Source organism: Oncorhynchus kisutch, linkage group LG16 (assembly GCF_002021735.2).
Source record: "Oncorhynchus kisutch isolate 150728-3 linkage group LG16, Okis_V2, whole genome shotgun sequence".
NCBI lineage: Eukaryota > Metazoa > Chordata > Actinopteri > Salmoniformes > Salmonidae > Oncorhynchus > Oncorhynchus kisutch.
Window position 1 is genome coordinate 30,244,044 of NC_034189.2, and position 11,990 is coordinate 30,256,033.

At 44.5% G+C, this 11,990-nt stretch overlaps 1 protein-coding gene across 11 annotated transcripts in view; it reads right to left on the bottom strand.

Moving 5' to 3' along the window:
• The window catches only part of LOC109906613 (VPS10 domain-containing receptor SorCS2), a 327,683-nt gene that overhangs the window by 36,233 nt on the left and 279,460 nt on the right, over positions 1–11,990 (bottom strand). For all 11 annotated transcript variants that reach the window (XM_031792219.1, XM_031792224.1, XM_031792216.1 and 8 more), the window contains exons 11-13: positions 9,027–9,129; positions 3,625–3,701; positions 2,586–2,677 (exon numbers count right to left, since the gene is read on the bottom strand). In XM_031792219.1, the coding sequence (XP_031648079.1) occupies positions 2,586–2,677; positions 3,625–3,701; positions 9,027–9,129 (272 nt within the window). The remainder of the gene's footprint in view (positions 1–2,585; positions 2,678–3,624; positions 3,702–9,026; positions 9,130–11,990) is intronic.

Here is an 11,990-nt window from a genome sequence, read left to right on the forward strand (position 1 = left end):
CAGAATATTGGCAAAGNGGTGAAGTTGTGGATGATCCACGTCCTTCCTCATCAGATACTGAACCTAAGGAGAAAAAAAAAAACATAGACACAATTACAACAGCTCTATGGAAGTCTATGGGTTCTTTTCAACAGGTGGTCATCTTGGAAGAGGCATTCACATGAGCTTCTTATTGGTAATACTCCTCCTAACTAGAGAGAGCGAGAGAGATAACGTTTTGTTTTTTGCAGTTTCCCCCCCCAGCGGAACGTTTGCAGCAACATGCTGAATTGTTGTATTACGAGTTACTTTCAATATGATGTCAACGGCAAACTAAAACACAATAAACGACAGATACGGGCAACAACCCCCCCCCCCCCAACAAGGAGGATATGCCAGTAGCCAGGGAGGGTCGGAATTTCTACAAGTGATGCTCTCTCTCTCTCTCTGCGAGATTTCCCTGCGAGTCGCGAAGTGACGGAAGGCCCAGATCGGTGCAGGCATCTGAGTAGGGAGGTGTAGTCCTGCCCGTGTCGCGGGTGAAGCTGTCATTTATAAAACTGCAGAGTTCTACAGACTCTCCTAGACTGGCCATCTTGGAAAGAGGCAGGGGGGGGGGGGGACCCTTCCTATTTGTACGGCTTGTGGTCTAGGGGGGTGTCATGCCATCATGACACACATCCAACCGGGACTGAACCGCCACCTGATTTAAGGACCTGTTCGAGTAAACATCTAGACCGCACGTCATTGCCAAGATGGTTGCCCCCGTGGGGTCTGTCTTCAAACGCGCCACCCAGACCCACGGGCTGCTGTTAACTTGATGGAAGGACTTTGAAATGAGAGGACCCGGGGGTACGGATAGCTACCTTCTAACTCAACGTACCCCCATGTGGCGTATGGCTCCCGGGATCAACAGGTTAAGTACGGTAAGTGGGGTTATGTGTTGGAAAGGAATCACCTGTGGGAATTTGAGTATGCAGACCTATGCCTGCAGTGCATGCAGATGGGCGTACTAACAAGACAGCAGTAAAAACCAGAGAGACTCTAGAAGAGACAGGGATTAGACAATATATACAGAGAGAATCAGAGGCAGACAGACATCCCAATGCTGTATACAGAGAGAATTAGCTAGGGGGAACGATTTGTTGTTATGTGTACTCAGTTTTGCTTTCTCGTTCTCCTTCTCCATGCCCCCCCCTCAATCACTCTATCTCTCTCTCCCTCTCTAACACTAAGAGCGTGTCGAGAGAATAACTTATCCTAAGTGCACATTTTTATAAACCTTTGGTGCAGCCTAATGCATTAATAACACACAACTGTGCATTTGTGATGAATTAATAATGTACACTACAGCCTTTCCTAGCACCAATCTGCAGTTAATCCATACCTCATACACACACACTGTATAAACAAAACATGACTGCGTGAAAATAAGTGTAGATTTACTTGTACATTCACACACCCCCATTTTTTATTTATTTGCCACCTCATTCTCTGAGCATGTTATGTTTTTATATGATAAAAGCGAACATGACAGTGGTGGGAGAGTACATCACCCCAAACAACCCCGCTGCTATTAATGTTATGCAAAGCCAGGCATTATCTAACATTATTTGAACAAGTGTGTGCAGTGAAGTCAGAATATTGGCAAGGGGCATCCTTGAGCTGGGGCCTTTTGCTTTCCAAAGGGCCCCTAACAGAAAGTGAATCTCTGTGATCTACAGTACATATGTAGCGGTGTTGGAAACCCACAGGGCCTCTCGAATTCAAGTGCCCTTCTGAGAGGGGGAGAAAAACGTCTCCTTTGAGGACATGGATTTTGGACTCGTGTCAGTGAACCCAGAGGGTTGTCTTTTTGGTTTAAGGGTCTTTTAGGGCTGTTGGAGGGCTCTTGACTAACACAGATGAGTTCTCTCTCTCTCTCTCTCTCTCTCTCTCTCTCTCTCTCTCTCTCTCTCTCTCTCTCTCTCTCTCTCTCTCTCTCTCTCTCTCTCTCTCTCTCTCTCTCTCTCTCTCTCTCTCTCTCTCTTTCTCTCTCTCTCTCTCTCTCTCTCTCTCTCTCTCTCTCTCTCTCTCTCTCTCTCTCTCTCTCTCTCCTCTCTCTCTCTCTCTCTCTCTCTCTAAATAAATAAATAAATAAAGGGCACACAGAGTACAGACACTGACTGTGGCAATGTCTCCCAAAAAACCTTTCAAAACACTCTCACGCTCTTGCCTGAAGATTTCTACTACAGCCCAATCCCAAGGCAGTGATTTGGATTTAGAGGGCGAAGTGGGCATAAAGTTGACCTTTCTGATGCCGATGAGGCTGTTGAGGCAAAGGTCATCTGCTGATAAAGGTCAGCGATAAGGATTCTCATTACTGAGTGCTTTCTATCATTTATTTTTTCATTCAACGTTTATCAAGGTTACAGCTTCATTGAGATCAAATCTAATGATATAGATATGATCCACAGGAGAGACCTGGTCCTGGTCAGGTGGTTTGAAGGTCATAGATGGACGGTCAAAGGACTGTGTGGACACATTGGTGGCTCCTATATTGGTATATTGAGAGTTGTGAGTATTGGAGTTACAGAGTATATCATTTGACAGTAAAATGAGCCTACTTGAGTATTTTGAGGGGGATGGAGGTGTCTTTGATGGCAACAATGACCCCTCCATGGTCCAGGTACAGGATGTGATGCTCTTCCTCAAACACCTACAAAACAGGAAGGACAATCACAGGACGTGTCGAAAAGACCAGGAAGTGAAAAGTTAGTAGGACGATAAGCGCTAGAAATGAATTAGATTACAGTACATTAATACATCACATAAAAGAAGAGCAGGAAAATTGGAGTTGGTCATAAAACTTATTCAAAAAGCCGAACACTGTATAATGGGTTTTGTCAGGAGATTGGAAGGTAATCTCCACCTTGAATTGAATTAATCTCCACCTTGAATCGTCTCCTGTTTTAGGTGGAGAGAGAGCAGGGGATGGAGATGGTGAGGGAGGGAGGGAGGTACGGAAAGAGGTGGGGGTGGGAGGTGGGGAGGGAGTTGGTGAGGGAGGGTACGGAGGGAGGTGGTAAGAGAGGTGGGGAGGGAGGTGGGGGGAGGGAGGGAGGGACGTGAGGAGAGAGGTGAGGAGAGAGGTGGGGAGGGAGGGAGGGAGGGACATGAGGAGAGAGGTGAGGAGAGAGGTGGGGAGGGAGGGAGGGATGTGAGGAGGGACGTGAGGGAGAGAGGGTGAGGAGAGAGGTGGGGGAGGGAGGGAGGGACGTGAGGAGAGTGGTGAGGAGAGAGGTGGGAGGGAGGTGGGGATGGAGGGACGTACGGAGGGAGGGGGGAGAGAAGTGGGTAGGGGAGGGAAGTATGGAGGGATGTGAGTAGAGAGGTGAGTAGAGAGGTGGGGGAGGGAGGTGGTGAGGGAGGTGGGGAGGGGAAGTATGGAGGGAGGTGGGGAGAGAAGTGGTGAGGGAGGGAAGTATGGAGGAGGTGGGGCGGGAAGTGGGGAGGGAGGTGGGGAGGGAAGTATGGAGGGAGGTGGGGGAGAGAAGTGGGGAGGGAAGTATGGAGGGAGGTGGTGAGGGAGGTGGGGAGGGAAGTATGGAGGGAGGGAGAGATAGGTGTGGAGGGATGTATACAGGGAGGGTGGGGGAGACTCACCTGTCTCCAAGTCTTCCCACAGTCAGAGGTGATGTACATCTCTTCTTTATACTCCACCAGCTGGGAACCCAGGTTACCTGACAAACAGAGAGAGAGAGAGAGAGACAGAGAGAGAGAGAGAGAGCATAATTAGACCCATCCAAATCATGAGAAAACAAAAATATAATTACTTCACACATTGGAAAGAATTAACAAAAAACAGAGCAAACTAGAATGCAATTTGGCCCTAAACAGAGAGTACACAGTGGCAGAATACCTGACCACTGTGACTGACCCAAACCTAAGGAAATCTTTAACTATGTACAGACTCAGTGAGCATAGCCTTGCTTTTGAGAAAGGCCGCCGTAGGCAGACATGGCTCTCAAGAGAAGACAGGCTATGTGTGCTCACTGCCCACAAAATGAGGTGGAAACTGAGCTGCACGGGGATTTGAACTTGCAACCTTTCAGTTACTAGTCCAACACTCTAACCACTAGGCTACCCTGTCGCCCCATGACCATATTAGAGAGACATATTTCCCTCAGATTACACAGCTCCACAAAGAATTCGAAATCAAATCCAATTTCGATAAACTCCCATATCTACTGGGTGAAATACCACAATGTGCCATCACAGCAGCAAGAGTTGTGACCTGTTGCCACAAGAAAAGGCCAACCAGTGAAGAACAAACACCATTGTAAATACAATGTATATATACAGTGTTGTAACAATGTACAAATGGTTAAAGGGAAAGGGAAAATAAATAAGCATAAATATGGGTTGAATTTACAATGGTGTTTGTATATATATATATATATATATATATGTTTATATATATAATATCACATTTGTAATGTATTGTTTTGAAACTTCTGTATGTGTAATGTTTACTGTTAATTTGTATTGTTTTATTTCACTTTTGTATATTATCTACCTCACTTGCTTTGGCAATGTTAACACATGTTTCCCATGCCAATAACGCCCCTTGAATTGAATTGAATTGAGAGAGAGAGAGAGAGAGACGGAGAGAGGGAGAGAGAGAGAGAGAGAGAGACGAAGAGAGGGAGAGCAAGAGAGAGAGAGAGAGACGAAGAGAGGGAGAGCAAGAGAGAGAGAGACGGAGAGAGAGAGACGGAGGAAGAGAGAGAGAGAGAGAGAGGCTAGAGGTCATGATCAGATGAGCGCCTGCATTTTTCAGCATTTTCTTTAAAAAAATATAGATTTAGAGTTAGATAAACTTGGATTTTTTGTCAGGAACATATACAGGATGCTACCCTCTACAACATAACCTATTTCCTCTTAGCAGCTGGTTGAGCAGATAGGCCACTCGTTCAAGTATGGAGCTTTTAGGTAAGAGAGGGCAGGATGAAGAGGATAGAGAGACGGGGAGGTGAAAGAGATGAAGTAAGTGTGTGTGTGTGTGGGCTTGTAATACATGTGTGATGAGAGAGAGAGAGAGAGAGAGAGAGGGAGAGAGAGACAGAGAGACAGAGAGAGAGAGAGAGAGAGAGAGAGAGAGAGAGAGAGAGAGAGAGAGAGAGAGAGAGAGAGATAGAGAGAGAGAGAGAGAAATAGTTAATTGAATGAGCAGACAGAAGCCGTGGATGTCACAGCTGTAGCTGTGGTGGTCGTGAAATGTTGTCAGCCTGGTGATTGTCAAGCAAATAACTGCTGGTCGCACGGTTATTGACCGTTGATTAACATAAACACATTTAGCATCTCCTGGCTTCCACACATAGCCTTTACAAGCCAGTGATGCAGACCGCTGGAACATCTACATGTTAAAAAGTCGAATAAATCCATGTAATATAGCCTACACCATCACAATAAATCCATTATTTATTTTAGACCGGTCTAAAGAAACATGATATGAAGAAAATGTAGTCTATTTCAGAAGAACAGAATGACATATTCTGAGCCGTCCTTATGTTAGGTCCTGACCTGGCTATGCCAAATGGCTGTGGGCTGCACTAGTTCATTCAGCAGACAAGGTTTGCTTATAATTCCATTATTTTATATTATTTTAAAGTTTGAAGAATACAATTAAACATAACTGAATAGAATGGAAATGATATTTCCTCCAAACGATCTGAGGGAGTATGAACATTCTGTGTTGAGCGGGTAACAAAGAAACAGGTACTCCTATATGCTTCATTTAGAGTTATTTGTGCAACTTTATTTATGATAGAAATGCTGGGCTATCTGTTTTGATTTTTTTATCAATTCTAAGGCTGCATGATGCGACTCTAATGATGATTTGAAAAAGGTTGCATGAAAGGCATGAGCTCTGCTTCGTCTCTCATTCGCAAGTTGACAAGTCAAATCAAATTGTGTTCGTCACATGCGCCGAATACAACAAGTGTAGGTAGACCTTACAGTGAAATGCTTACTTACGAGCCCTTAACCAACTGTCATGTAGGTATGAATGATTCGGGAGACAGGCGCAGCAATGCGTAATATGGGTTTTTATTAAGCCCAAATTACGGCGTGCCGTGTAAAGGCACGGGGACGAAGACCAAACAAACACGTAACAAAACACAGGGTAGAAACCCAAAACAAAAGAGCGAGGAGTACCTTGAATAAATAACACATGGGCACAATGATTATCACGCGGGACGAGACCCGTAATCATCTGCGCAATCCACAAGGGCACGAAAGCCTAAACACACAGCACAGGTAGTCACACGCACCAACGGACATTGTAACAATAATCGACCGCCCAATGGAAACCAAAGGGCACCTATATACAAATATAATCAGTGGGAATAGGGGCCAGGTGTGCGCAATTAAAGTTTCAGAGGGATCCGTGACACCAACAAGGCAGTTTTAAGAAAACACCTACAAAAGTAAATAAGAGATCTTGTTGGCTGACTCACTTGATTATACCTTGAATTTCCCGGCTGCATCCCCTTTGTGTGGACATAATCCCCCTAAAAAATCCATGCCTTCTGCTGCCAGTGGCTGATGTGCCCTTTGGTTGAATATAATACATATAATTCCCTTCTCCCCGCTGCGTGCCGAGGCACCTCTCACCCACATGGCTCTCAGTCACGTGATCGGGACTTTCTCACAGGCTACAAGTGAAGACAGACACATCCGGGATGCAACTGCGCGCGTCCTCATCCAATTCCGAGGCACATATTGAAGATATTGGAAGAACTGTCCACATTAACTTCTCATCAGCCAACAAGATGAGTAGGTCTAATAAACAGCAAAAGCACTAGCCTATGTCAATCTACTATCCCCCATAGTACAACAGTTGACTTATTATATTCTGTGCAAGAAATAAATATCCCAAACATAGTCCGGGACAGTTGTGGGATGCGACAGCTTAAAATGTAGATAAACTACCATGGCAGTAGGCTGTAAGCGCACATCTTCCATTAGCAGGAAAACACCATTCTCAAAAGTGACCACAAATGCGATTATGCATGTAATGCTTTTATTATAAAGATGCATTTTAATGGTGAATGTATGTATGCCAGTTAGGCTCTACACCTGTTGTAAAGCGAAAAAAAATCGACTTTATTTTAAGAAGCTATTTGGCCACTTTAATTGTGATATAAACCTATATGTGCGACTATGATTTCAAAAAGTCGCAAACAAAAACATGCGCTGTTTGCCTTAATAAGCTGGTCATCATTCACAAGTGATAATATATCATTCACAAGTGATAGTCTAATATTCTCACCCATCACACTATTCTTGATCTAATCTTGTCTTTAAAAAGAATAAAACATAGATTTGTGAAATTTATTTTGATTAAGAATGGATCATTATCATATACCTGTCTCGAAACAGGAGCAGTGGAAAAAAATTTAATCTATGGACTTAAATAGCAAATGGAGGACGCTTTTCCCGTGGTTCCTTTTCATGCCAGCCAGGTAGGCTATACTCCTGTTTTAAAGAGAAGCAATGTGCTAAATATTAGGAAGGTTGAGAAATAAATATAGTAGGCCTAGTCTACAGAAAGCTGATGGGATCCTCCTCTTTTTAATAGAGGCCATCACTCTGTTTTCTCACACAATTGCATAGCCTATAGAAATGTTGCGCAACATGAGCTCATGGGCTCTCATGAAGTGTTGATGTCAGAGTGATTAGAGGGACAATAGAGTGCGGAGTACCAGGTAGGCCCAATTACCATGACTAAGCGGTCACATGGAATTTGACTGCCATCATGACTCGTGACCGCCGGTGTGGCGGTAATACGGTCACGTAACAGCCCTAGTCACAGCACTACAAAAAAAAAGGTGATTTCTAAAACCTAAAAGGATTCATTGGCTGTCCCCATAGGAGAACTCTTTGAAGAAACCTTATTGTTTCCAGGTAGAACCCTTCTGGCTCCAGGTTAAACCCTTTTCTACCTGGAACCAAAAAAGGGTTCTCTTATGGGGACAGCCAAAGAACTCTTTTGGAACCCTTTTTTGTAAGAGCACAGGGATCTCCAGGCTATTAATGCTCTCCCTTTGAACACAGCGTTGAGAACGAAAATGCTCTTCCAACTGTCTCATTTTGATAAAAAAGAGAGAGAAGAAGTAAAAATTAGGGAGGAGGGGGGTGATCTGTTGGATCAAAGCCTCCTGCGCCGACAAATCATTTCAGATGGAGGGTAATTTCCCTCTCGTTCTTAACAGTGGCAATAAGGGAAGAGAGGAGGGGGGATGCAAGGAATGGCGAGGCATCTCGTACTCACTCAGGAGATGAAGCAGCCCACTTATCCCCTTCCCTACAGACCCCTATTTTAGCTTTCCTCCAGCGGTGCCCACACAGAAATGCCAAATATTCAATAGATAAAAGCAGCAATGACTGAGGGAACTCTTCTCTGGGGTTGAAGTACTTTGTATCCTCCATTCCTCTAACCCACTGCCTTTCTGGGGTAAATCCAGGTTGTCTAGAGGAGCGGGATGTTTTAAATCCAGATACTGTGGGTTTGTCAAAAATAGAGCACTCCGGGAACATTTTGGTGGATAGTGTGCTTGATGAACCGCGGAACACACACATAGCACCACGACTAGATCTCCCTCACTGTGTCTGCCTGACGTAAGCCTGCATTATGTCCAGCCTTGTTTAGGGGCCCCACTGTCTGCCTGACGTAAGCCTGCATTATGTCCAGCCTTGTTTAGGGCCCCACTGTCTGCCCGAGGGCTCCATTGTACTACAGCACATAGAGCTAGCAAAACAACAGGCTCAGAGCTGCCTTCCTATAATGGGGCTGTAATCCCTAGAACTAGAACAAGTAGGCTAAACCTTACTTAGGCTAAAAGGCCTAGCCAGAGCCTGTTCACTAGCAAACTGTGAGGGGGTCCTAGTGTTAGTGACCCTAGACAGAAGCTATTACAGTGTCACATACAGATAATAATAAGTCAAGCTAATGGCCACTTCAGTAATGATGTAACTGGGCGGCGGTTGTCGTGGTTACTCACCTGCACCCATGATGAGTCCGGGGGCGGAGTCTTTGGTGTGGACGGTCCCTGATACGTAAGGGTTGTCAGCCCAGCGCAGGTGGAGGTGGAGGTGACAGTCAGGCTAGAAGACGGGACAGAGAGAGTTTATGAAAATTAAAGGATAGTATGTTTTGGAAACTGTAAGTCCTGTATGTCTGTTGGAGTTTGTTACTGTTTAGGTGGCCTTATCAGCCATATCATCCCAGATCTCTCCCTCTCTCGCTCTCCCTCCCATATCATTTTGCTCAACACCGCAGCATATTCGGCTAATAGGCTAAAGAGTCGCAGCAGTTCCTGTAATGTTTGTTAAGCAAACCAAATCCCCCGGGGAGAGACAAAACCAAAGAGTTTCTGACGGGTGGAGTGACATTATGTTGGGCTGGGTGAATTTGTATTGGGACATTTAGGGAGTAGGACCATTACAGTACATTAAGGGACTTTTTTGACACAGTCAAAAGTTTGGACACAACTTCTCATTGAAGGTGTTTTCTTTATTTGTACTAGTTTCTACATTGTAGAATAGTAGTGAAGACATCAAAACTATGAAATAAGACAGAAGTAACCAAAAAAGTGTCAAACAAATCAAATATATTTTACAAAGTAGCCACCACTTCCTTGATGACAGCTTTGCACACTCTTGGCATTCTCTCAACCAGCTTCATGAGGAATGCTTTTCCATCAGTCTTGAGGAGTTCCTACATATAGTGAGCACTTGTTGGCTGATTTTACTTCACTCTGCGGTCCAACTCCTCCCAAACAATCTCGATTGGTTTGATGTCAGGTGATTGTGGAGGCCAGGTCATCTAATGCAGCACCATCACTCTCCTTGGTCAAATAGCCCTTACACAGTATGGAGGTGTGTTTTTTGGTCATTGTGCTATTGAAAAACAAATGATTGCCCCACTAAGCCCAAACCAGATGAGATGGCGTATCGCTGCAGAATGCTGTGGTAGCCATGCTGGTTAAGTATACCTTGTATTCTAAATAAACCCCAGACAGTGTCACCAGCAAAGCACCCCCAAACCATCCTCCTCCATGCTTCATAGTGGGAACCACACATGCGGAGATCATCCGTTCACCTACTCTGCATCTCACAAAGACACGGCGGTTGGAACCAAAAATCTCACATTTGGATTCATCAGACCAAAGGACATATTTCCACTGGTTGAATGGCCATTGCTCGTGTTTCTTGGCCCAAGCAAGTCTCTTCTTCTTATTGGTGTCCTTTAGTAGTGATTTCTTTGCAGCACTTCTACCATGAAGGCCTGATTCACGCAGTCTCCTTTGAACAGTTGATGTTGAGATGTGTCTGTTACTTGAACTCTGTGAAGCATTTATTTGGGCCGCAATTTCTGAGGTGCAGTTAACTCTAATGAACTTATCCTCTGCAGCAGAGGTAACTGGGTCTTCTTTTCCTGTGGCGGTCCTCATGAGAGCCAGTTTCATCATAGCGCTTTCAAACTTTCAACATTTACCAGATTGACTGACCTTCGTGTCTTAACGTAATGATGGACTGTTGTTTCTCTTTGCCTATTTGAGCTGTTCTTGCCATAATATGGACTTGGTCTTTTACCAAATAGGGCTATCTTCTGTATAGCACCTCCACCATGTCACAACACAACTGATTGGTTCAAATGCATTAAAAAGGAAAGAAATTCCACAAATTAAATTTTAACATGGCACACCTGTTAATTTAAATGCATTCCAGGTGACTACCTCATGAACCTGGTTGAGAGAATGCCAAGCGTGTGCAATGCTGTCATCAAGGCAAAGGGTGGCTACTTTGAGGAATCTAATATCTAAAATATATTTTGGGGTTACTACATGATTCCATGTGTGTTATTTCATAGTTCTGATGTCTTCACTATTATTCTACAATGTAGAAAATAGTCAAAATAAAGAAAAACCCTTGAATGAGTAGGTGTGTCCAAACTTTTGACTGGTACTGTATATTGGTCAAGGACTGTGTTACGTGGTGTGTGCGGGTGGGGGTGTACGTTAATTGTGTGTGTGTGTGTTCGTGACATGCGAGTGTGTGTGTTGACATCCATCTGAGTGGAGAGTGACTGAGGGGACAAAGTGTGTGTGTTTAGTGTTTTTACTGAGTGACTCACACCACTCTTTGTGTGTCAATCTTAAGCCTTTCTCTCCACTTTCCCCTCTTCTTCCCGTCTTCCTCTCCTCTCAGTGTTGTTATTTATTCACGACTCTGCATTAGATGACCCTGTATGTTAGCGTGATGCTGTCTCTCCTCGTTAACCCTGTTGCTATATGACTCCGGCTGTACACACGGGGTTAAGTGCCTCCCTAAAACACCGTGCAGGCCCGTCAACAAGAACCATCTTTCATGCCTCCGTCACGAGCCGTCAAGGAACTTTAAAATGGCAGTATAACGATAATGGCGTTAGGGCAGTTTTTAAAGTTAAACTAACAAAGACTGCCCATTTTAAAGGTGGGTCTCTCTCTCTCTCTCTCTCTCTCTTTCATTAAGCCTACACTCTTCCCATTTCAGTAAAACATTAGCTGCCCTGGCTAGCCTAGCCCCAGTACAGATGGTATCACGTTGCACCTGCACTGAGTCAAATCGCTTGTATCTGGCCCTTGCAACGCTAAACAGTAAATCACTTACGGGGAAAAAAGAAGCAATTTAAAAGAACCTTGCTGCGCTATTAGGCAGTAGATTAAACAAAGATTACCCACATTAATCTAAGGTACATGGATTCTTTTAATAGTCATTTACAAACCGCCATCCTTCTATTCGATGGCCATTACTCTTCTAGTGTGCTTTGAGACAGGTCATGAAGGTATAGTAGTCGTAGCATTGTTCGCGTTACACCACTTGTGACATCTTGGCGACACCGTGGGGTGACAAGTGTTGTTGTTAGGGGATATAAAGCTGTCTGTCGGACCTGTAACCTGGTTTCACCGCAATGGCCGGGGCGG